The 26,655-nt window shown below is 40.4% G+C and overlaps 1 protein-coding gene across 4 annotated transcripts in view; it reads right to left on the bottom strand.

Moving 5' to 3' along the window:
• The window catches only part of grm8a (glutamate receptor, metabotropic 8a), a 172,781-nt gene extending 146,427 nt beyond the window's left edge, over positions 1-26,354 (bottom strand). For 2 of the 4 annotated variants that reach the window (XM_017302872.1, XM_008400956.1), the window contains exon 1: positions 26,297-26,354. In XM_017302872.1, coding sequence (XP_017158361.1) covers positions 26,297-26,347 — 51 coding nt within the window. In that variant the 5' untranslated portion in view covers positions 26,348-26,354. Of the gene's footprint in view, positions 1-2,831; positions 2,859-8,835; positions 8,941-26,296 lie in introns of those variants that run through there. The other 2 variants (XM_017302873.1, XM_008400960.2) reach the window with 2 other exon arrangements.
• Between the last annotated feature and the right edge of the window lie 301 nt (positions 26,355-26,655).

Genomic DNA, 26,655 nt, shown 5'->3' with positions numbered 1-26,655 from the left:
TTAATGGGGAGGCAAAAGACGTAAGGTGCAACACCAACCCACTGAATCAGTTCATTTAAATTTCCAAGAGGAACTTGCAACAGAAAGATTTACAGATCTGGAAATGCATCTCTGCCTGCTGCTGCTGGGGAGGAGACAAAGTCAGAGGGTTCACTGGAAAATACAACGGCTTACAAACTTTTACGGAGGGTTTAGGTTTGAGTTTGCCACGCAGTGGAGAAATATGACGCAAAAAAGGACAGGAGGCAGGCAGCTGAGGCTAAAGCCTTTAATATAACTATTGATAAATCATTATTTTCCTTCTCTCGCTATCGTACACACTCACTTTTCACAGCACTGTATCTAACTCACTGAAATCAACACCGACTGGCACACACAGAACAAATACCCATCTGTTACCACCCAACTCCGAATGCCCTGAATACAAATCTAGTAATTATACACAAGGGCTGCACAAGAAATTCAAAAACACACAAACCAGCTGCCTACTCAGGGAAAAAAATAAATTAAAAAATTGTAAAAAATCATCCTATTGTTCCAAATCATTGAACACCTTTTAGTAGCACATAAACCTAGGAGTGTGTCCTCTTGTTGTTTAAACCTTTCTGACCCGAGTGTGAAAATGAAGGAGCCCAAATAATCTAAATGACTAAGAATCTCTCCAAGTCTGCTGGCAGAGAGGCAGTGTTGTCTCTAGGCATTGCTGGACATCTGTGTGCTGCCCTTGGGTGGCGGTGGGTCCAGCATGGAGGCGTCACTTTGGGTTGAGGGTGTGGCGTCTACCACCAGAGGGGCAGGATTTGGCTGTATACTGGGGGTAAAGATGGCAAGGGGGTTGATTCGGGTAAGGTTGTGAAGGTCTAGGTGGGATGAAATAGGACCTGGGAGCTTTGGATTTTGCCCTGATGGACTGTGGCGTTTTGGAGGCTGGGTGTGCCTGCAGGGGCCTGTGTGTGGATATTACCACAGACACACATGAAAACAATGGGAACTGGGATCAGGGAGCTTTACTGTGGTCCTTCTTTGCTCCCGTCCAGCACCTGAGCAAATCTGGCATGAACTAGAGGTGCTTATGGGCCATTCGTCTTAATCTCCCAGGGGCTAGATCACAAGGTGGATGACCTTTGCATGCCCTTAGGTGCTACGAGTTTTAAGCCTTCCAGCCTCACTTGCATACACCTACAGACAACCAGCTGACAAACATGCTCTCATACATCTACGAGCCTCCACACAGATAGGATACCATTTTCAGATGGTATCCTATCTGTGCAGCTATCTGTCCTTTCTGTGCAGCAACACTGCCATGACACATGCAGGCAGCCATCTTCTCTCTATGACATGCCTCAAAATGCCAAAGACAGCCTGACACATCAAATTAGCTCCCAAACATACACCAAAGGAATACGACATGTACTGGGTTCAGTCCTCCAAGCTGGTATTTCACAATGACCTAAATAAATTTGAGGGGAATTTAAATTTGTCTTTGCCAGTAGTGTACTAATCCACCCCCAAACATGTATCCAAACATGGTTAAGAGAACTTTCAGGAGATCTCATCAAACTAGAAAGGACAGGGCATCAAAATGACTTTGAAAGTGGTATGAAATTGTCACTCTGGCTGTTCTGGACATTTCTGAAACTACTGGCTTACTGCAAGTTGGTGTTGGATGAGAAAGGGACAGACTAGCTCAGAGTTATAGAAAGACAACAGTTCCTCAGGTAACCGTTCAACCAGAATAATGGCGAAATAACACCAGTAGTCGGACAGAATTTTCTTTAAACTTCTATTTTTTTTTACTTTGTAGGCTACCATTTACTACCTGGGCTGACAGGTGCAAATCTGCAGCATGCAAAGAAACGCTCTGCAAGCAAATGAATGTTCCAAATAGAGATGGTTGAAGCATTTTGCCTCTAGTTGTAGCATTTTGTGCTAGCATATGTTTTGTGGATTGTAGCTTTTTGGTTCCATTCTCTGTAATCGCAGCATTTTTTTTTTGTTTGTTTGTAGCGTTTATTTCTCACATTTCTTTTTGCGTTTGTATGTTTTGGAGTTTGCATCATTGCAGCATGTTTTGTCCTTTGATGTGCATTTGCACCCGTTTCCTGGAGACTCAGAGAGATAGATTGTATTCTTATGTTTGAACGCTTCAAGCATAAGGAGTTTGTAGTGTTCAAACTTCAAACCCAGCTACTTTACGTTTTAGATTTTCCTGTAGTTGCACAAAATCGCAGTCTGGTCCTGAAAGTTTTGCACGTTCGTTCTCTTGGTGATGCAACGCGCCTGGAGCCGTAAATGTCTCCAGGTGCAAGGCAAAACAGCTAGGGAACTTTATTTTTCTGTTTTGCTTTAAAAAAATTGGAGTAGTTGGTACATACATAAAACCAGCAAACAAAACCTGCTGGACTTGGAGAGCTTTGATTCAAAGGATGTTTGATTTTTACTAAAGGTATTCCCTTGTATCAAACCCATTAGGCATGTATTCCCATTGCTGAAATCTAAAATGAGCCTCATACATCATGCAATACGCCAGCAGACCTGCGAGGAAAGCACTTACAATCTGCTTAATGAAAAACAACTTAGCAGCAAATGAGGGGCTACAATAGGAAGTCTTTGGATATCACTCGAGCATGCTGCTACGGGAGATGAAAAAAAAAACGGTGTTTGATGCAAGTTGTTTGAAAAGTCAAAAATGCCAAACTTCACAGAAAGTGGGACAAAGTATACTCTCACATGCACCCATGCAAAACTCAATCATACTAAGCAATTGTTTTGATTAAAAGGGGTGTGTGTGTGTTTTCTCGAGTTACTGTGGGGGCAGCAGCACTCCTTACCTTGTTATGCATGCATGATTTGTTTTGATTCGTCTCAGTTTGTAGGCTCCCGTCTGAGCTCAACCATTAGCCCAGCAGGTGGCTACTTCAGTCATGTTTTGTACATCACTTTGGAAACTTATAACTGGAAGAGTTAAAAAAAAAATAAAAGAAAAAAAGTTTGCTAATTTGCCTTCTGCATCATATGTATTTTTAAAACCAGAGCAATGCACAAGTTGACAAAATACCAGACGACTGTATAAGATGAAAAAAAATGTGTGTTAATTTAGTTCCCGGCAAGATTATTTCCCATCCCGTCTGCATCAGTTGCTTTTGTTATGTTTATTGTGCACATAAAAGAAAAATCATTAAAAACAATTACCCCCACTCTTTTATTGAATAGTATTGTGCACTGGAAAGACTGAAATAAACGCTCTCACAGTTTACAAAGCTGAATCGATGGCAAACGTGATTTCAATAAAACCTGTTAGTTTAAAGGTGACACTTTTTTGTTTTTAACATCAGTCCATGCCTAGAGATAAAAACAGACGCGAGTGCAGTGAAGTTATAGTTGTAGTGTACCAAAAAGCCCATTTGTGATGATTTGAGATTAGTGAAATGAGGCATAATCGTGTCAGACATGAGAAGACGGGCACACTGTGGTCATAAAGGGATGGACATAATCGGCAAAGACACTCAGCCAAGCGTTTGGAGATTAAACAACGAGGAATTGGAAGAAAAAGGCGAATGGTGAGCAAAGAACAATTTCTCCCACACTGTTATTCAACTACCACCAGCCTGAATGGTTGATAAAAGGCGGGATGGATTTATGTTTTTCATGTCTTTTGACTGTACTGTATGAATTTTGAAACAGAAACTGGGAGATGTCTGTTCAAGCAACTTTTTAAAATCTGAACAATTGCAATCACTGCCATGCGTGTATAACGCAGACCAACCATCAGCCGCTAAAATCACTTTGTCTCTTCCCCACACTGTTAATATAACGCTCCACTCTCCTGGTCCGCGCCGCACCACAGCTTGAGTAAAGGTTTACATTTTAAGACTGCACAGTAAAGACTGGCGTTTTAATTCAGTTGAGTTAACACGGAGGAGAATTGAAAATGGCGGCACCCATTTCCGCAGTCAAACTCATTAAGCTTCGGCGTTCCAGCCAAGCACACTAAGAAATGTGAGAATGTTTGAGTAATATGCGCTGAAAACTGTTGCTCGCCGCTCTGATCCCAGTTAGAAGGTGAGTTTCCTTCACATCTTGTGTTGTGCAGAGGCAGATGAGATGAATCCTCCCCCAAGTGTTTGTTGTGACGCTGATTAAACCCACTCTAATTTGCAGAACCTAACAGCCTGTTGCCACAGCAGTCCTGGTGTCTTCACAGAGTAGGAGAAAAGCACAAATGCACTCTGACATTCTAACATTTGTTTCGAGATTCAAACAGCGGCACAGCAGATGGTGAGACTTTCTGCTCATCTATTTCTTGTGCTCCCAAGCATAACTAAGCGGCCATTTGTGCGCACCCCCACCTACAGGTTAGCAGTGAAACAAGACAGTGGTAGTTCCAATAACTGTGCAACTAATATAGAAGGTCATATCACTTTATTCAATTTTTCAATTTGAAATCCTCTAACTGATTGCATACTGTTATTAAAACACTAATCCCATTAGATTCAAGGTTCACACTAACAGCCCGCAGAAGAGAATCAGTTAGATCTTTAAATATTTTAAGAAATGTTTAATCTTTGGTCAGTGGCCATTTCCTCAAAAGGGTTTTCGGCAGAAAACAGAACCTCTAAAAGCTAGCTGTGCTTAATGAATTCAATAAATTTCAATTACGTACCTAAATATGGTTTATTTCTAGAAAACCTTTAAGCATCCGCTTTGCACATATGAAGGCGTACCGGGGTTTTAGACAAATCCTGTGGTTTGAAAACAATTTAGTGAGAAGCAAGAGAAAATGAGTAAGAGCGGGTGATTTTGTCCCTTTTTCTTTTCATACTTTTGCAATTTCTTTTTTTTATACCCTAATTTAAGGGATTTATTTTTTTTGCCTATTTTGGCAATATAAGCTGGTTTTGTGTATGTCTGCTGTGCAGAAATGGGGCTAAACAGTTGCCATTTTTTAAACCAACTTTGGGTTGTTTTAATATCTCATTCCGGCGTGAAGCTCCGCAAATGTTAAACAGAGACAAAGTGAAAATAAAACGGAGAGTTCAACTAAATTTTTGTATTTAGTTGAACTCCTAATACATTAAAGCACTGAAATTCCAAAGCAATGTGATTAGCAATTCTTTAAATACAGAGAATTGAAAAGGTTTGTTTAAAAGTACAACAGCAAAGCTGGCAGGGAAGAATTTTCAAAGCCTGGGTACAAAATTATGAAGGGCGAATTAACCCTTCACTGGAGCATAATGCGAAGCAGACAAAGTGTCCACTCATTGTGAGTAAAATAAAAGTGATTTTTTTTTCTTACAAGAGGCAGAAAGAGAGTTTATATTGTTGATATGAAGGCAACTGATTTTACGTGACTGTGTTTACGTTTGAGTCCTTATTTTGAAGTAAGAAAAGATGAAATGAAGTTGTAGTTTAGTTGCTGACTCTAAACCGAAGGGCTATTTTGGATTAAATATATTCTCAAACAAATCAGACTTTTTACACGTTGAACACAGCATTTTTAATCTACTTGAGTTTCTTTGCTATAGATTCACTATCAAAAAGATAGAAAAAAAATATAAAAAATAGCCTTCAAAATTTCACCTGCCAGTGTGGCGACCTTCAGCTTTCAGCCAATCAAATGACGCTCCTTCGATCACATGTCAGGCAATTAGCTTGTTAGCACAGCTATTAGAATTGCCAAAAATAAACTTATATCGTCTAAAGTTTAGTGAGTTGCATTTATCTTTACCATCCTCCTCTCTTCTTGACTTCATGCTTAGTATGTATGCTTTTGGGAAAAAACATTTTAATAATATACACAGCAGCTGTTGCTTGCACTCAGAAAATACTTAGCAATGCTGATTTAATGCGGTGGAGTCACTCTCTCCAGTGAGTCACAGAATGACATACGCACACCTTGGAAACAGCTGAAGCTCACTGGAAACGTTCAAGGATGAGGCTAAGGAGGGGGAATACGAGGTTTGCACACTTTTGACCTTGGTTCACGTTCCACTTTTATAAGGTGCCCACCAACACGAATGATTCCTGCATCCCACCGGGGAGAGCGGTACAGGCGAGAGAGCTGGAGGACCGGCTCGTTATCTGCTCCATGCGGTCTCGAGGGAAGCGCCATCGTTCTGTTTTTTGAGGGATTCCATTTCTGAGCACACCTCGTGTTTTCCATCCATTTTCTGCAACTGACATTTTCTCACAAAGTAGCTACGAAAATATTCATACGCCATTAGTTTTTTTTTTTTTTTTTTGGTAGTTTGTCAAGTTACAAGCGCAAATGTCATTGTATTTTACTGGGATTGTATGTGATTGACCGACACGAGATAATTGCAAAGCAGATGGAACGGTGGAGATTTTCGACATGGGCATTTTCCCCACAGCAACATTAAAAAAGGGAGGCGCGCAAACACCGGATGAAAAAAATGACTCGTCTGCTAGCTGCGTCTTTGTCTCGGCGTTTTGTTATGATTGCCCAGCCGACGGGCAGCTTGAGAGCCCTGCTTGGTGCTGAGAATCGGAAAACGCATTTTACCTCACCAAAAAATTTAGTCCAAAACTTCTTTTATTTTTTAATAATCCCACCTGAATCACCCTCTCAGCCGCTTGTCTGACTAATGCTCTCCTTCTCTGGCCGGCGACTTTAGATGGGGAATTTAGCCTTGCAGCTGTATTGTACTCCCCCCTTTATGAAATGACACACTGAACGGAGCTCCGCGGGACGCTCAGAGCCTGGGATGTTGTTTTATAACCTAGCCATACTTTAAACTTCTCCTCAACTTCATCCCTGACCTTTCTGCCGTACTTTCGACCCACGTCATAGATGTCAGGTACTACTTTTTAAAAATCACCTCTTGAATTGTGTTGCCAACTGAGCAAACGCATGCGACTCATTCGCTGCATTAGCATTCGCATCATTTCCTGGACTCGGACTGGGTGAATATTAACTCTAATAGGTTCCCTCTTTTTTTTCTCCCGCCGCCTTGACCAGGTGTGTTTATGTGGAGGATGTTTTTAAGTATGTGCAAGCATGCATGGAAGTCTGACAATGTAATTAACTCATGTGGGCTGGCATGAATATTAAAGCAAACTTCGGAGGGGTGCGTGCGCACGCGCGCTCGGTAGCATTAGAATGCAGCTAGTCGTTCGCCATTATGTTGTTAATGTGTCCGTCTGAGTAACAGGCAGCACTGGGCACACGGACGTAATGCACTAATGCAGTGCCAGCTAATAGAAAGAGCTACTGCTGAAATCACGCTCCCGACAGCATATTAATACGATGGGACGGGTGGATGGATGATTATAATACAACCGGTGGGAGTAAACTGGGGCGAGAGAGAGAGAGAGAGAGATGAGAAACCAAGACGAGCAACGCGCGGGGCGTCGAATTGAAGAAGTTAAAGAATAAAAAGATCAATATGAATTAGAAAAAGAAAGCAAAGACGAGAGAGAAAGAGAGAGACGAAAGACTGTCAAAATGCTAAAATCTTAAACCCAGGCTTCACCGTTTGACTGTGATCATATAACAGATGAAAGAACAGAAGTTTGGGGACCAGAATAAAACTAGCTGTGCGGGGAGTGACTCAGCTTTATTTATCAAGCAAACACTCATAAAGCAGTGTCAGAAGAAAACATAATATACTTGAATTTCCTCAATAAAACCAGAGTTTCATCTCATGCTTAGGAGCTGAGGAAAAGTTACTACGAGATTTGTTTTTAACAACATGACAAGTAAGGCTACTTAAAGTAATAAGCAAGCAAATAAATGTTTTTGAGGACTTTGTGTTTTTTTTCCCTATCTTTGTCTTAATTTTGATATTTTACTTATATAAGCCTCTCCATCAGCAGGTAGAACTATATTAAAAAGAAAGTTAATGTCTTTAACTGATAAAAATCGACTTTGCTACACAAACTGATATTTTGAACATTTACTTACAGTTAATGAAAACCCAAAATTCAGTTCCTCTGAACTTTTCAATGCCAAACAAGATGAGTAAAAAGAATTTTTAAATATAGAAATGAAAAGTTCTACACTTCCATTGGGAAGACTTTTTGAGGTTGTTTTTTTTTTTCATTGAACAGACTCTACAAGGAGGTCAGCAGGTCATTGCTGGCTGTCTGCACCTTCATAATAGAAAATTAAATAAAATTAAATATGTGTGGCAAAAAAAAGAGGGACAACTGAGGATATTTGGAAGGACAGCCAAGGTTTGAAGCAAAATGGCCTTTCTGCCACGGTACATATTTTCACATCCAATTCTGAAACATTTAGGAAGTATTTCAAGCAGTCCAACTCCACAGTTGTTGTTTCTACCTCTACAACTACATTTCACTTTAGTGTCTTCCTTGGTTTACTTTTTTTAAAATTTCTCATTGACCCAAAATCGTTAAACGAAAAAAAAAAACAAACCTAACTTTACCTTTTTTTTTTTTGCATGTTTGCATTGGATTTGGTCTCCTTTTCTTTCCATTTATAGATTTTTGTTCCTCCGCTCAGTTTTTTCGGCTTTCCACACTTCCTTCTCATTTGTCTCATCAGCTTCTAAATGTCATGTGGTTGCATAAGGTCAGCTCGTTTGTGCTGCAACCAACAAGTGTTCAATTAATCATCGCTGGCATTTTCCTTCGCTTTTACATGAATCCCCAGTTTTGCCAATAATGGATACGATATCGTGTGGCTACGTTCGAGCCGATACCCAGTTGGACCGTGCTCAGGAAACTTCAGCAAAGACAGCAAGCGGTTACGGGGCTGGCGCGGCGTCAAATTAAAAGCGCTTTCAAAAATATGCATTCCTGCATAAGTCTCCCGTCTGACTTTGAGCAACCACCGTGTCTGTGTCATCTCACCGAGCTCCTTTTCATCTCCTTCGCTCCCCGCCGTCTTTCCCGAACTCCACTCCTGCTTTCAGTTATTTACACCTCTGGCCAAATTCCGCTGGTTTGCTGTTCTGTCTCTCCTGAAATCTCAAAAAAAAAAAAAAAAAACAGGCATGCTCTCAGCCTTTGATCACTTGACTTTAAAAGTTGGACAAACAAAACTGTGTCCTGCAGCAAAAGAAGAAGGAAAAAAAAAAAAGAAAACGTAGCTGAACGGTGTAAACATTGGAAAATCATTCTAAAAAAAAAAAGAAAAAAAGTGTTGTGCCTCCTTACGTATTTATTATGTTTAGCTTTTCGGTCATGTTTGGATGTTTTTACCTCACCCAACATATTTCTATATCAAAACAATGATAACCAGAGTGAGTCCAAATTGCTGCTGATATCATTTCCCTAAAGGAGGAGAAAACCGTCCTAACCATCTTGGCCATTTGTGAAAAATTAATTACTCCTTAAAAAGCTAATATATCAGGGATGTTTAACTCAATTTCAATTTGGGCCATATCAAAAAATCTGAATGTCTTGAGAAAAACACATATCAATAAATAGCTGTTTGTCTCAGCATTCAATAAGTGTTTCTTAAAATTAAATAATATTGGACATCTTTTCACACTGATCAGTCCAACCAGAATTTTGTGATTGTTTTTTGTATTTTTTTAGATTAATATAATAGATTTTCCATCCATCCATTTTCTTACACCCTTGTCCCTCAGTGGGGTAGGGGGGGTTGCTGGTGCCCATCTCCAGCTAACGTTCCGGGCGAGAGGCAGGGTACACCCTGGACAGGTCACCAGTCTGTTGCAGGTGACACACAGGACAAACAACCATGCACACACACACTCACACCTAGGGACAATTTGGAGAGGCCAATTAACCTGACAGTCATGTTTTTGGACTGTGGGAGGAAACCGGAGTACCCGGAGAAAACCCACACACGCACAGGGAGAACATGCATACTCCATGCAGAAAGACCGGGGCCGGGAATCGAACCCAGAACCTTCTTGCTGCAAGGCAACAGCTCTACCAACTGCACCACTGTGCAGCCCTAAAATCATAGATTTTATGGCGCCAATTTAGAAACATTTGTAAGATATTTGTGCTAATGTATGATGTTAAACGTGGCTTTTTATTCATCGCCGTATTGGTCACGGGCTATAGCTCGACATGGAGGAAGGCTGAGGAAGCAGTCACTTAAACTCAAAAGTTTTTGAGGAAAATTTGAAGTAAAAAAATAAATAAATCTGAGAAATAAATGTGTAAATCTGAAGATTTTGTGTGAATTTTGTGTGAACTTTGAGTTTTGCAGATTTGTTGAAAAACTAGAGGGACTTACTGATGTCCCCCCAGGCCTCGAGTTTGACACATGTGCAATATGTGTCACACTTATTCCCTAAAACTGCCATCAGGCATTTGCAATAGCAGGGAAGCTGTTGCATTCCTCTTCAGTCATGAACAGACCCAATAAGTCAAGTTCAGGATTTTGCACGATACTCAAACACCATCAAACTCCTGCTCTATTTCCATAACAGACATCTTCTCTGTGTTATTCTCACCAATTCTCACCCGTTTCTCCATGCTAATTTTCACACATTCTGGTCCCACAGAGGAAGTTGAGTTTCGTGCCTGCTGCGTTCAGAAATTTTCCCCGACTTTCCAAGGAAGTTAGTTGGGTCTTGTGTTTTGTTAAACGGGCTTTTTTAACTCGAGAGCAGAGCGTAATGTGGTGGTACCGCTCCTCCTCAGTCAACCACACGTCTGCTTTCGCACTTATCTCGCCGGGCTTGATGAGCAGTCTGCCTTGAAGTGACACATAATCCGACGCTGAAGTAATTGCCTGGAGAAGCAGATTGCGACAACCTACATGTATTAGCGGCGCAAGGATGTTCCGACTTCAGCTCTTTTATTTTATATTGCTTTTAAAACCGATGATAACGGGCTTCTATTCCACTTATGCGGTAGGGTTTAGAGTAAAGTGTTTAACTGTTGGTGTTAGAAGATTCAGATATCCAACAAGTCCTATTAAAAGAAATTGAAATACATTTGTATTGTGAGAAAACACAGAGGAATTGTTGTTTAATTCATCACTTGAGAATTAAGGATACAACAAATGAGTCTAAACCTTTCAGACAATGAAGAAGTGCTCTTTCCATTAAAACAGATTATAAGATCCTAGCTAGAAAAGAGAATAATACTGTAAATTAATGAGTTGGATGGCCCAAATACAATCATGTTGACAAGTTCTCTGTGGCTTTGCAGATGAAAACGATGAAACAATGTCCAAGTTGTTAATGCAGAGAAAAGCTAAGTGGATGAAGACTAATAGTTGTGCCTCTTGAGGCAATACATATTAAATTTTAAAAGCAACAGCGTGTGGAATAATGTTTTTGACATTGATTGATTACAACTGGAAAAGCTTCAAAGCATTTTTCAAACTAACAAGAGTTTATTAATAACTTTCGCATGTTTGCTTCGCAAGAAATGAAGCCTTGGTTTCCCGACAAACCATTTCGTTTCTGCATATTTTACGTATCGTTCAGTATCGGACGCTTATTCATTACTGAGGGTAATTGAGCTTTATTACGAGACTAGGCACCCCCAAAAAAATTCAAGCTGGGACCGAGACGCCCTCCGACCATTTCTAGCATCTTCATGAGATTTCTGACAGGATCGGCGCGGGGCTCTGCATTCAACCATCAGCTGTGGTTTCTCAGAGCTGCTAAGTTATTGATATTCTACTGCAAGTGTCAATATTTGAAAGAGCAAGCCCGCTCACCACCTAAGGTTCTGCAACACTGCTTGTATATATTACGCCTTCCACAAAACACTTCAAGGTAGGACTTAGTCTCTTTTTCACCATCTATGCTTTCTGAAGAAAAAAAAAAGTATCCAAGGTGGAAAGAGACCTCAATGTTTATATTCCACTGCTGGATGGTTTGCCTTCAAGTGTGCAATGACGGAACAAATCACTAGACTTTAGTAGCCTCTCAGTACAGTAACACTGGAAAAAAAACTGATGGGATTTCATACATCAAGGATATATTTCACTGTAGAAATGCAAGATTGCCGGTGAACATATGCATCATGCTTTATGTCGACCTCACAGAGTCCCGCTTCGCTGCCGACTTGGTGAGTTTGACTGACGCTTTAAAGGACTAACAGGGCATAAAAAGAGGGGCAGATATTTGACAGTCATAATGAGAGAGGTCAGCACAGTTATTAGTTATTAATGAATGGCCACAGGCTGCCTGTCTTTGTCGCCAAATGAACACGCTTATCAAAGAGGCAGAAGCCAAAGAATCCTGGAGAACGTTGCATTCGTCACCAAGATAATTGTTCCATTTTGTAAGAGTCCACATCTAAAATTGTTCAACCGTCAGTGAAAAGTAGCTGCATTACCAAAATGCACAAACAAAACAATTTAAGAGCTAAATGCTTCTAATATCTACTAGAGTCTTATTGTTCAAGTCCTTCAGATGAGCATCTTTAGTTCTTCCAATAGAATCCAGCAGGAATCAGCCCTCATGGGGAATTGCCTTCTGGTTCATTCGTGTTTTTTTTTTTTTTTTTTTTTAATCAATCTATAAATAGAGTTTAAGTCAAATGACTATGGTAGCCACATAAATATTATTTTAAAACTTCTTCTCAAACAAAGCCTTGGTGGACTTTTGAGGAAATTACATCAAAGCTTCAGGTTCCTCACAGACGGCATGACATATTTTCATATTCATACTTTTGCCCACACTTGATTCAATTCTTCCAGCTCTTCACACACTGCAGGCTTTCAGCACGAGAGGAATCAAACCATCCTGTGGTGTTCTTTTCCACGTCCGCTTCATTCTCCTCTTCCAGACGCAAGTCTGACAGAAAAGATCCTCTTTTGACTAATCACTTGCGACAGCAGAACCCTAAAACCTCCGACTTATGCATTTTGCTGCAAGCAAAGTGGAGCTGATTTTTCTTGTGTTTTGGGGGAGAGTAGTGGCGTTCATATTTAGTCTGTGCCTCACTGCTGACACCAACTCTTGCTGCACGTCTTCCTGTCTTCCCAGGAATCTGACGGCAGCCATTGACAGCTTTATCCGTCAACCATGTTCAAGCACAGTAGCTCAGCCACTGTTGTTCTTTTAACTTCGCACAAGCAAACTATTTCTCCAACACCGCCCATAGAAACATTTACTGCCATCTTCTCGTATTCTTCTCCGTAGTTTTAGTCTGATTTCCGAACACATAGGATTGTACGATTTCAAGACTCTATGCAAAACTATAGACTACTCTATGGTGTTGGATGACTGAACAATTTCTAATTTTACCTGCACACCTACTTCGGATTAAAAGTGAAATAATGACATATGCAATATGTATTGCACATCTTGAATCGATAAACTACTGCCTGTAATGTTTTTTTTTTTCCTTCAGTCAACATCCACAATATTTCATTTAATACCAAGAAAGTCAAAGAAGAACAATACTCAAGCTCTTAAAGTGCATTACAGGGCCGATCGTCTTTCCCTCCTCTGTTCTCATCTTGCCGCGGGACTGATGACTTTGTATTTTCTGTTATTTCTGGCTTGCTGTCTCAATCCATCTGTCAATCACTTTCCGAAGGGGGTCGGTAATATGACTTCTGCCGTAAAACAAAGTACTTTCTGACAGACAGTTTAGTCTGCCGCCCTGTCTGCCTGTGCGAGCGCGACTGAAACACGAGATCATTCTAGGACGCAAAAAAAACTCCACACAGCTTGGGATCTCTTTGTCGTTTTTGAGGATAATCGAGATACTTTCACAGTCCATGTGACGGATAAAAGAAATTCTCCCCTGGAACATTGTTTATCACATCATTTAATCATCTGCGGTCCAATATGCAGTATTAATTTAGAGAAAGCAGCTGCTTAACTGAGCACACAGGCAACCAAATGGCATCCTCAGGAAATAAACTGGCCAGGTTGGCAATGATTAGGTGTTGCGAGGCGGCGGGTCATGTGCCGTGAAAGCCCCGCGAGCAGTCAGTCATCTAAATGGATGAGTAGCTTTATTACAAGAGTACTATCAAACTTTATCAAGTGCTCTCTCTCAATTTATTTCCAGAAAGAATCGTCTCTGAAGCCGTAACACGGTGAATGAGAATGCCGTCGGTCCTGCCAGTTTGTGAGATTATTTGCAGAGAGAGAAAAATTGATTCGCCAACAAGCAAACAATCGCATGTTGAGACAAGGTTTTTTTTCTTTTTTTAAATATCATCCATCTCCACGCATCAGTTCTGCCACTCCACCAACAACTCGCCACTTCTGCCAATATCTTCCTCCTAAAGACTGTCCAGACCATCAGCAATTGAAAGAGACATCCCACTTTATCCTGTGACACAGCAATTTCCCTGTGGTGTGTTAATAAAAACACCCAAATAGAAGAGAAGACATGCATGACTGTGACCTTTTCAGAATGACAAGACTGGAAGAAAATGGCTGTTCCCTATTGGCATTTAAATCCTCCACTTTCCTCCCATCTGACGCTTTCATTATAGTTTCATTTGACTCCCAACCTTGTTAATTATTCAAAGTGTCTATTTAGCTAAAAAAGGAGCACTTGCTCAAGCCGTGCAAGAACGTATGGAAGGGGAAAAATTGGATGTTTGATAGAACACAACCAAAGCTTTAATGTGCTCCATTTCACTTTTCCATGATCAAGAGGTGGTTAGAGAGGCTGATGAAATTGCCCCGACTGCAAAAATCGCGTGGCTTTTCTTTTGTATTCTGTTCCTCCTGCCGGATGCATCAATAGATCAAAGAAAAGGCATCGCTTTTTTTATTTTTTTATTTATTTTTTTTCCACCCCACATGTTTGTGTGTCTGTGCGCAAGTCTGATGGCTTTGAAGATCCCTCTTTGCAGCCTGCTGCATCCACACACACCCACAAGGCTCAGTGGCTGTTAAAGGTTTACATACACTTTGACCAAATCCCTCGTATTGATGGAACTTTTTTTTTAATTTCCTGACATTAATCCCTTTCAGCGTTTCCCATCTTAGTTCAGAGTGAGGGATTTCCTACTTCATCTTCAGTGTGTAAGAGGTCTACATATTTTTGTGTGTATGTGTGTGTGTTTGACGGGATTACATTTAAATTGCTCAACTTGAGTCAAATATTCAAGGTTTTGTATAATTTAAAGCCTATTCTTGATCAGCATAATGGTAAAACTGATTACCTTTGTAGTTTTTCATTGGTTAAATTCAAAGATAATTGAACACAACATCTGCAATTAGACGTGCAGTCCATCCAAAAAGGTTGCTGCGCCTTTGATTCAATGGAGATTACAGAAAATTCATATTGGTTTTGCTTTGGCCTTTACCTGCTGTGACAATAAGCCTCATGTGCTTGATTTTCATTTTAACCAAACATAATGTGCCACTTCTTTACCAATCTGAACTGGTTTCAACACATTTTTTGGCTGAGAGATGGTCTTAAACCCAAACAGAGCAATGTTCTCTGTGACTAGCCAACAACTAGTCAGAGCTATTTAAACATCAGTAGCTATGTCCCAATCCAATCATCATGGAAAAATACATACCATGACTTTTTGTGCCAGAAGATTAATCTTATTAATGAGCATTCCAATATAAAGTCAACTGGCTACGTTAGAAAAGCAGCTAAAATTCCCATACATACATACACTGCTGTATGTTTAATAATACTTTAGAATCACTTAACATCTCTCATGCTGCTGCACACATGTCAAGAAATGCCAGTGCCGCAACTTTAAAGCACTAAATGTCAAATATGCAGGTGGAACTGCAACAGAATATATGCAAGTGTTTCCAAAATGGTTCAGCAGTGAAGCAAATTTCATCCTAAGCTATGCATTAGCTCTGTCTGCATGAAGATTCACTCACTTCAGCATGCTAGATGCTAAATGCCCTTCAACAGAAGGACCACCCAACACATTTCTGACCACTTACACTTTATTATCCAGATAACTAAGCATTGGGTGGGGTTTGGGGACAAGCTTTGGTATCATAGCAAAAGGCAAGGACAACGTTCTGACAAAGTATAGAGGTGGGTTTTACAATAATGCACATCCACAATGCAATATTACACAATCTTAATTTCACATTTACATTCATGTAATTTGCATTTTTAGCAAATACTTAGTACCTTTTCAGAGAACCCTGGTTGGAAAAGCTAATTGATTCCTTTGAGAATATAAATCTGCCTTACACTGTACTTCAATACAGTTTCTCACCTTCCCATCTTCTGCTTCGCCAACTACATTTCAGTAGCACACAAATATTTGCATGAATTTTTTTTTTTTATTCCTCACACCTCCACTACATTCCCACTGTCTTCTCTTTAGTGCTGTTTTCTCTATTCTAATTATATACCGCTGTCTCCTCGGGTTCTTTGATCACTTTGTCCGTTTCATCTTGTCGAGTTCCATTCGCACTTTGATTCTCTCTTTATGTTTCTCCCTCTTTCGTTATCCATCATCTTCACATAGAAACTCTCCATTACCGGCAATGCCAACATCTCCAGTGATTCCTCACTTCGTTTCTTTAAGTATGAGGGGGGGGGGGGAATAAAAAAAAAAAAAGGCAAAAGAGGTCTGACAGACACGTGCGAACGTTTTAATCGCAAACTGACATAGTGAAGTGTTACTTTATTTCAAATGAAGACGTGGGGCTGGCGATGACGATGAGAAAAAGACTGGGTAAGCTCTAGCAACTAGAAGAAGATGAAAAAGAGAGGGAGATGGAGGTTTATAATTTATTCCCTCTGCATGTCATTACATAAATATGGGTGTCAGAGACGAGAGATGCTCCTGGCTTTAGCGCAGTTGGTCAAGTTCTCTCTGAGCATTCACGCGCACAAGGACACACCCATACGCGTGCGCACCGTCGCACCGAAAAGCATCAACAAAGAGTCTCGCACACACTTCGCACTCGCATTTCCTTGGCAGGGGAATCAACTATTACAGTGACTGTCGGTTATTACGCCTTATTCCCCCAGTGATGGATGTAACACTTTGTGGCGCGGCAAAATGTGTTTTGGAAATGTGTTTGGAATTGCTTTGTGGCAGTGCTGAATGCTTTTGGAATGAGATCATAACAGGCTGAGAGCCACTGTAATACGATTGAGGAGCATGTGGCAGGGCACCGCTTTGGCGTGAGTGGTGTCTGCGTCTGTGTGTGTGTGTGCGTGTGTGTGTGTGTGTGCGCACAGGCTTCTTCAGGTACATTCAGGTGTGTGTTACGGTGGAGCTGTGATTGTACGTGCATGCTTATTAGTGTAGGTCATGGAGAAAGTGCATTGGTACAAGTATTTATAAGTGACACTGGCAATTCGGCGTCGACTTGCCAGACCTGACGATTGCTATTCCTGCAAAGTTAGAGCAGGATATGGTTCGTCTCCTCCATTATGCTGCTCTGGAACCGTGCATCTAAGCAATAAAACGAGAGAGGAAAAAAAAAAAAAAACGTTCTCATGCATTTATGGAAGTTGTGATTTAGAGCTTCAACTGTTAGAAAGATGCAGCTATGATAAAGTAAATTACCAGTCTGTTGGCGGCATCTGTGGCCGTCCTTTTTAGTCAGGGATTGAAACAGACCGCTAGCGTTTTCTAAGAAGGAAAGAAGTAGGGGATCAGCTTCACACTGTCGATGGCTTCCAAGCACACCTGACAGCCACGTAATTAAAGGCAACCTGAAAATAGTCTCGCTGCAGTAACGTCATCTCTTGGATTGAAAAATAGAAAAAGCAACCACCTCCTTTATTTGTTTGATAAGTTGAATTTTGCCAATTCTGCACTCGGCTTTGCAGAATTTTATTATATTGATTCAAATTTTGGTTTTCTAATCAACTTTCATTAATGTGCAATCAAATGCCAAGTTAGATATTGTACATTTGCACACACACAGTTTGTGTAAATTAGGAATGAGGCAAATCGGCAACATGAGGCACGTATGGAATAAAACAAATCATACGGTATTAATGTAGATCATTTTATTGTCCCTACAATTTCTCATACTAGACCTTAAAATTGAGCTATAAACATTTTTGAACAAGCAAATTTTTTTTCATGATCAGCATTTAAAATTATTTGGTTCACAGCCCAAAAGACTTCTACCCCCTTTCATAAGAAAATTGTGTATTAGTGTATGTTATGCGATTAATTATTTAACACCACTCATTATTTATTCATCTTGTAATTTACTCTCAAGTCTGTGTTGTATGGGGAGATGATATATGTGATATCTACAGTCTGAGCAAGAATTTAGAAATTTAAAACATCTGTTAATGTAGCAAATCAGGCTAAGCATTTCCCTTTACAATTCTTTAATAGGAATGAAAAAAGACTGAAGCAAATAGATGTGCTGTAATACTTTAGCTCAGTTTTACTTCAGTTTCTTCTTTTTTTACAATATTGGTCTTCATTGCACGATAAATTGACAAGTTATAGGGTGGAGAGAGAAACAGGAAGACATGCAGCAAATAACCTGAGAGCAGAAGCTGAACCAACAACAAATACGTTGAGGGCTACAGCCTGTGCACCAACCGAACCACGCAGCTCCCGTCCTATTTTAGTTTGAGTCATTGCAGGTGACCACAAGCATTAGCCGTACTCATGTAAGATACACTCGCATACAAGACACCGCTTGCATTTTTACAAACGCAGCTGCCAGGAAGGAGGCGAGGCCTCAGTCATCACTGCAGAAACCCCACAGCCCCAGGCCATCCAGGATAAATCAATGCACCTCAGTCTCATTGATCCGAGATGTGGATGCCAGCCATGCATACATTAAGCAGGTGTGATCCGCTGCTGTGTAATCCAACTTCTCTTGATTTGAAACTTTACACTTCAGAAAGCTCCCGTAGTCGAGTTTCCAAACTTCCGCTCAAACTAAATTAGCATTCCGAAGAAAACCAGAAGGGAAAAAAAACAAAAAAAGAAGGCACCTTGATTATATCGGCTCAAAGCAACCGTAGTAGTAACTGTTACAGAATGAAATAAGACAGAGATTTAAGTAGCCAACAAATAATTAATGGCGAATGATAGCTGAAAGAGAGAATCTTCCGTGTCTTATAGTAGCCAATCCCATATGGGGTCTGCTGGCAAACAGTACAAATGTTCTACCAAAACCTTGTTTGAAATTAATATTGAATTAGCCATATTTAATTCAGTCTGGCTTTTAATATTGCATTACAAAGAAAAAGAAGAAGAAGAAAAAATCAATCCAAGACACACTTATCATGAAAGAGCCGTGCAGGAAGTGCTAGAGGACTCGAGCATCTCTAATGTTGGCCAACATCAATCGATTCATTAAATGTAGAGCCGGGGACACAGGAGGCATGACCTTAAAATTAATTCACCACACACATCCTAAAGTAGGGCTCAAAGTTTCGGATCAATCTGAATATACAGATGACCTCCTCAATGAGCCGAAACTCAAGACGCTGCCATTTTAGATCACTTCTCTTGGCACTTGGCAGGACAGATTGTTGGGAAAAGTCTCTCGCAGCATCTATATGACAGGCATTGTTGCTCATATAAAAGCAAAAAAAAAAAAAAAACACTTAGTGGAACAAATGTACACACGCAGTACATCACCAGGTCACACAAACTTGACATCTGCTAAGAGATGCCCTTGGGTGAGCAAGATTTCAGCCAGACTACTGCATTCCACATGTCAAATAGACAAATGCATCTGTGATGGTGTGCGCGTTTCCCCCCCTGAAGATAACATCTTCTGGCAGAAGAACTCAAATGTCCTCTTGAAAGCAAAGGAAATGTGTTTCAGTAAAGTGCATCAATGACGTTGTTTGTGCACAAAGATTCATACACACACCGTTAAGATCTTAATAGTCAGGTCACATATTGTATTTGAATGCTTTCCTTGGGAATTTATCTGGTCAACCATAGCTGTTGAACAACAGATCAAGCTCAGTTTGATGGTATTAAGAGCATCTTTCCATATCAATTTTCAAGTTATGCCACATATTCTAAATTGGATTTGGGTTTCTCTGTAGGGAAGGTATGTTTAGGGGATTGAACAGTGTTCTTGTGTAATATCACAAAAAGTAAAAATCATGATAGAAATCATTTTGTAAGGCAATTAGTGTCATTTGGATGGGATTAACCTTTTCAGGACCTAGGGTATTTTTCGGAGTATTTCCCCACAACCCACCATTTGGACTGTGTTTTGCTTGTGGGCCAAAAACTGTAACTTTGGACTGACCACAGTAGATTCTCCCACATGTTTGATAGGTCCTGTGAAAAACTGCCACTTGCCACTATTCTACCAAGACCGAATCTTTCCGACCTGTCAGTTCAGGTGGATGACCGTGTCTTGCAGGTTCACATTTGCCCTTTCCCTCTCCAATTGCGAATGATGAATGGAACAGCACGCCACGAGACAAAGCTTGGCATTTTGTGCTATAACCTAACCCTGATTTAAACTTCTCCATAACTTTATCACTGTATCCCTCACCTGAAAACCGTGCTTCATTTTCCCTTCCGATTCAAAATTGTTTCGCCTGTAACAGACTCCCAATGAAACACATTGAGGTTATAGAGTGACAAACTTCGCAAAAGTTCACTCTTGAAAGGCACAGTAGTTCTTGGTAGCTATTTTGCAACATTTATTAGGTTTATCTGTTTAAAGCAGATGAATTTTAATAAGCATTACCGGCCTTCATCTGTCCGTATAGTGCGATGACAAACTCTTGCAGCTGCTCTACATTTTTGCTGAAATGAAAGCTACTCAGCGGGAGCAGCAAAGGCTAAATCCTGGCAAAGAAAGTCCTTGAAATACTGGGAACTAATTAAAAGGATTTATCACATACTACACAAAAGGCAAGGTATGCATGAATGAATTATATTCTTTGTAGTTGCGGTGTTCATCAGCAACACCCCCACACCTGTTATATCACAGTTAGCTTAAACAGTTGGAATTAATTTAACAGCTTGCACCAAAAACCCTTTGCTACATGCGGAGTGCATACCAGCAGACTATTAGAAATGGTTTCGTATGTAAAGAACCTATTGCATGCTATTGATTAATAGCATGTAGCCAGTGAGAATGCAGAACACGCTGGTCATTATTGCAAAAGGAGACGTGGCTTATTAGCAGTAAGGATCACATATGCTTCAAGCCAGTATTTATGGGGATGGGTTTAGAGCTCATTAAGACAACTTTGGAGAAAACCTATAAAAAATAAGAAAAATAAAATGAGAAGCTTCCTCAGTAGAGCAGAAGCAATGACTTTACACAACGGTGACCCCTGATGACACATCTCAGGATTTTATATTAAAGTTTCAGTTAAACACAAACCATAAAAAAAAGTTGTCATCCCAACTTTTTGCCATGAAAAAGAAAAGTTGTACACACCAACATAGTTCAGAACACCTGGCTACCGTATGAATGTCAACAACAAATAACCCAAGACAACATCCAGTCCGTGTTTACTGAACATGTAATAAAGTAAACAAAATAATTTTAAAAAGTCATTGCACCATCCTGGGTGGTGAAACAAAAAAAGCATCCGATTTGACCGCAGCTTGAGGTGCATTATTGTAGCACACACACACACGCACACACACACACACACAGAGACAGTGCTGGGTCGTGTTTCTGCAAAGTCAAAGCTAAAAACTGAAACGTGTGAACATCTAATAGCCGCAAAGGTCAAGACAGTAACTACATGCAGAGAGGTACATAGACAGCACAGAAAGAGTCAAACATAAGATGCAGACCTTCTCTTTACACTGATGCAAATCTCCCCCAGCATCCAGTAGATTGGTTTCATTCTATTGTTAAGACGCTGCGCAGCTTTTCCTCACCTACCACTGAAAAACCTCTCAACACCTTCACAAAAGAAAAAAAAACAACAAAAAAACCCCACCTGCCCTGGGATATAAATATTTATGAGAATACGCTGTCAAGCTAAAGGTGCTAATTATAATATTGTGCATAGTCAGCAAATACGGTTTGCACTCCCACCTGCCATCCTTATCTCGGAATTTTTTTGCTTCACAAGCTTAAAAAAAAGAGCAATCAGGAAGTAGCCATGTGAGTTGTACCATCAATATTTACGACCGCATCAAAAAAAAAACAAAAAAAAAAACTGCAGAATCTATTCTTAGTGATGCTGTGTATACCGTTGTACTGATGTAGAGCTAAATAATAGCTCGTGTTTACACCTGGCATTCAAATGCTGGGACATATTTTCTCCTAACAAAGAGTCCAGTCAGCAGATGAAATACTCCAGCATCCACAGATAAAAAAAGATAACATTTCTCTTTTTCTGTTCTGTGCTGCAGCTGCTTGCTTGCAAAGTCGTACCATTGAAAAATAGCTAAATAACTAATGGCTTAGAGAGGGTGTCAAAGTCTACGTCAGGAAATACTTTGTTTTAAGATAATTATATAATCTTGTACGTTTCCTTGAGAAAGAAGGATGCGCTGAAAACGCAAATCGTTAACGTTTTTTTTTTCTTCCTTATGCAAATACAGCTGGGAAAATTAATTCAAGTTATTTTACAGCTGAACACATTTCTGCCTTTGATCTGTTTAGAGATCAGTTCTGATTACAAATGATGATTTTCCCCAATTGTGGATGCCGCAAATAAGAGCTAGCTTAGTTTCTTTACATAATAACAGACTGCAAATAAGATCAAACCATGCGTTGCACTGCTATCAGTTTTAACATTTGTTTTAACTTCACAGTAACACCTTAGTTTAACCAAGAAAACTAATTACTCGCTAGAGCTAAATAATTAGCATCACACTTTAGCATATTGGTGTAAAGTCTCACATAGCTAATGACAGGTGGGGATGTCTTTGAGGAAAAGTTGGATGCATGACGATATTAAGCTGGAGTAATGAAGTAAAAAAAAAAAAGAAAGAAATAGATCCAGCCTTATTTACTGATCATCATGTCCTTTCTGCAGGGTGAAACACAGTGCCATATACAACAGATGGTAGCCAAAGGCAGACAACAAAGCTACATACAAGGTTACTGGAAGGCCAAAAGAAAGTCCTCCCTCATTTAAATGTCTCGGCAGCAATGTCATCAAAAATCTGGACACACACATCCGTAGACGACGCAAATAAACATCCACGGAGCGCGTGAGATTCAACGCACCATACCTGATGACACCGTCAGGTGTGTTACTCGCCTGAGAATGTCTAGTTCATTCTTTTTAGAAAACCAGCCATGCTTGCTGGGCTTATTTCTTATGCTTTATCCCCTCAAACAGTGAATACTTATTACAAGCAAAAGTCCTTCGCGAGGAAAGGAGGAACGGAGACTGTGGGGAATACCGTATGAAGTACATCTGAGATGTACTTCAGACATATGGTGTCAATGTGAAAACAAGATGAAGTGGGATCAAGTAAGACTGCCAGCCCAAAGTTGTTTACTAATCCTGCATGTGAGCAAAAAATAAAATGGGAATATCGAAGGGAACAACTTTAGAAAGGTATCGGGATCAAAGCCTCCAACTTGCTTCTTTTTCCCCAAGTTTAATTTAAGAGCGTCAGACTTTCTGGCTCGAAAACGGCGCTCTGCCAGAATCCTCGTCTCGCTTTCGCAAACACGCACCTCACTGGCTTTTATGCGATAGGCCAGCAAAGTGAAAGAAAAAGAAAGGGGTTGGGGGAGGTTTAGATAAGAATCTGAAATGTGCGGCATGCATTTACATCCAAATCCCCCGAGTCAGTTCTTTGTAGAACAAGGTCTCGGCCAGTTTTGAGCATCTAAAGACCAAAACCTTTGCCCGCTTTTTTTTTTGAAAGACGCCTTGAGCTCAGGCAGGTTTCATGGCAGATTCTCAACTGGATGTGGGACTTTGACTGGACCATTGCTCAATCACATCCGAGTGGAACACAAAAAGTTAAACATTTATTTTAAGAAAGAGGAGAAAGCACATTGAGAATTGTATTTGTTTCATCAGTGTTGTCTCAGTTTCACTGTTCACACTAAGGGTAACATTTTTTGGTAACACTTTATTTGAAGGAAGGTGAATAAGACTGACAATAAATCATTACTGGTATAAATTTGTTATAAAAGTATTACTGATTGTACTTTAAAAATTAGGCAACTATGTTATTAAAGGTAAAGTTTAAGCAGTAATGATTTCTTGGTTAATGTCAAGTTGTCATAAAGACATTTTGAATAAAGTCATAATTTACCGAATGACGCTTTATGACAGTCATAAATATTCATGAAGGCTTATTCATGTTCATGGCAGGTGTTATATCATGTTTATGAAAGTGTCATGACAGTCTTATTCACCCCCCTTCAAATAAAGTGTTACCCATTTTTTTCCTCAAAAAAACTCTTTTACTGAAACTGATAAGACTTCTCTGCTGTGTCAAAAACAGATTGGTTCTGTTTGTTGACCTTCAACTGAGCGGGGCATCAGAGGGGCGTAAGGAGTTAAGGGAACCACTACAATCCTCAGCAACACCTGCCCTTCCAAGACTTTGCGATCAAATCTAAAAACAAGTGATAGTTCCATCAAAGAGCGTCGGATGCTTTGTGTCAACCTCCGAGGGAGCACCGCTGAAGGGCATTTTAGTGACAAAAACAGAGTGGTTTTTTTCCTTTTTTTTTTTTTTGGAGCTGCTGGGATTTACAAGAACGGGTTGGCACCTCTTAGGTCTGTTTGCATATGTCAATATTAGCTGCTTGAAAGAGGATTTAGTGTGGCAGGAGATATCTGTGTCGATAACCAACTGCTGCACCGCCGGGGGTTTTTTTCCCCCCCAAGCACACAGAGAAAAAAAAAAAAAAGCAGAAAAAGCAACCTGAGCAACTTATTTTAGGTCGTTTCTCTTACATGCAGCTGTCAGATCCAACAGGTTTGTTACCATTGATTTAGTGCAATTTAAGCACATTAGACAAGTCTTGTACAAAAATGTAATGAGATCATCGTCGTGTACCTCATCTTTGAAGGGTTAAAATATTTAGATCTTATGCTTTATTCTATGTATTCTTTGAATACATCTAAAGGCTTAATTTATACCCCTTTCAAATTGCTTGAAGGAATCTTCTGTCATTCAATAACATGCTCCAGGATTTCAGGCTTTGTGTGCTCTGCAGATAGCAACGCCGCCCCCTAAGGGAGCGTTCCGGTTTGCGACTCTGGGCTCTGCAAACATGCATAAAGCACCTGAGTGTTTAAAACACACAATGGATGGCTCATATTAAAACCTCTATTCGGGATGTTGAGCTTTATATCAAAAACGAGGTCAAGCGAGACAAAAAAATAAAAAAAATAGAAATCATGTCAGAAACGAAAAGATGGACTGAGACGCGCGTGGTCAGCCATCAACATGGGACTGAATGACAAAGATCTTTGCCTGCAGTCTTACAAGCTGAAATCCTGGCGACTCTCTGCAGATCCGGATAAGAATCCCGATACTATAAAACGCGTGTAAAATAAATAAAGAATACCAGCAGATTTTTAAGCAACTAAAAAAGAAGAAGAAGAAGAAAAGAAAAAACTAATCTGAAAATATTCCAGCCAGCAGCTCCAGGGTGTGGTGAGGTGGCTTCAGCTGACCTTAAGATACAGTGATTGATGTGACGACAAACAGAGTCTTTGACTGCCCCACGTACACAACCGCACACGTTTAGAGATGACAGACGGGAACTGCAACCACCAAAAAAAAAACAAAAAAAAAAACACACACACCAGCATGCCGCACAACGCCCCTTCAGGGGGCCAGGGACAGATCAGAGGTTGCAGTGTCATCAGAGCTGGCAGTCAAACACCAGGGAAAGAAGATCTGCGTTGAGCACGGATAGTGAGGTGAAAACACAGGGAGGTGGTGGGGGGGGGACGGGAATGGAAATGTAGAAAAATCCACATGAAGCAAAAGAAAGAAAAAGCGAGCGATGACTTGCTCAGAATCAGCCGCCCTCCCCTGATAACGTGCTTATTTTGGTGTTGCCGCTGAAAGCGAACACAAGGAGAGGAAGGCAGATTAAAAACAAGACTAGAGGCAGCCAAATAAAGTGAGCAGCACAGTTGGGTAAAACTGGTTTCTGACCCCGTCTTCCTCAGGGGGGTAAAGATGAGAATTGAAACCCACTGGATGCAAAATCCTTTTTTTTCCCCCCTTTTTGTCGTTTCAACAACTGAAACTTCCTGTCAAAGTCTCCGGCAATAAATCCTCTTACCTCCATCTCTGCTGCCCAAACTTTAACCACTAAAGTCTCTTTCTAAAAAAAAAATCCTAACACGCATCTATCCATCTCTCCTCTCTCCACTTATACTACCTCCAACTCATCTTGCACTTACAATACTCCCCCCCCGCCCCTTCCACTGAACCACTTCCCCTCTCTCCCCCCCAGCTCTCTCAACTGCTCTTTCCTCTCTGTCGGCGGCCATTAGTTCAGCCTGGCTGGCGATTTCCCCAGCAGAGACCCCCTCTAACCTTACTCCGCTCGAGGGAGGGGGCAGAAACACCTTTTAAGAAGCAAAACATCCTTGGATGGCTCACAATACACAGGGGCACGTCACGCAGGGACCCTGTCTTGTGCTCTGCTGCTCCCTGTCTCTATCGTTTTAGCTCATTCTTCCTTATAGCTAATGTTGAGCATAGATTCATTAAGAGTCGCTCCTCTAATTCACATCCTGGTAAAAAAAAAAAAAAAGAGAGAAAGAGAAAGTCTAGTTCAAGGGCAGGAGTGTTGGTAAACCTAAAAACATACTGGGACGATTTCCAACTGTGACACACCTCAATAAATTAGAATCGAAAGGTTAATTTTTGCTATTCTAGAAATTCTTCTTAAT

The sequence above is a fragment of the Poecilia reticulata genome, linkage group LG23 (genome assembly GCF_000633615.1).
Source record: "Poecilia reticulata strain Guanapo linkage group LG23, Guppy_female_1.0+MT, whole genome shotgun sequence".
NCBI classification, from domain to species: domain Eukaryota; kingdom Metazoa; phylum Chordata; class Actinopteri; order Cyprinodontiformes; family Poeciliidae; genus Poecilia; species Poecilia reticulata.
The sequence above is the reverse complement of the archived record's forward strand: the minus strand, read 5'-3'. Positions and strand labels throughout refer to the sequence as shown.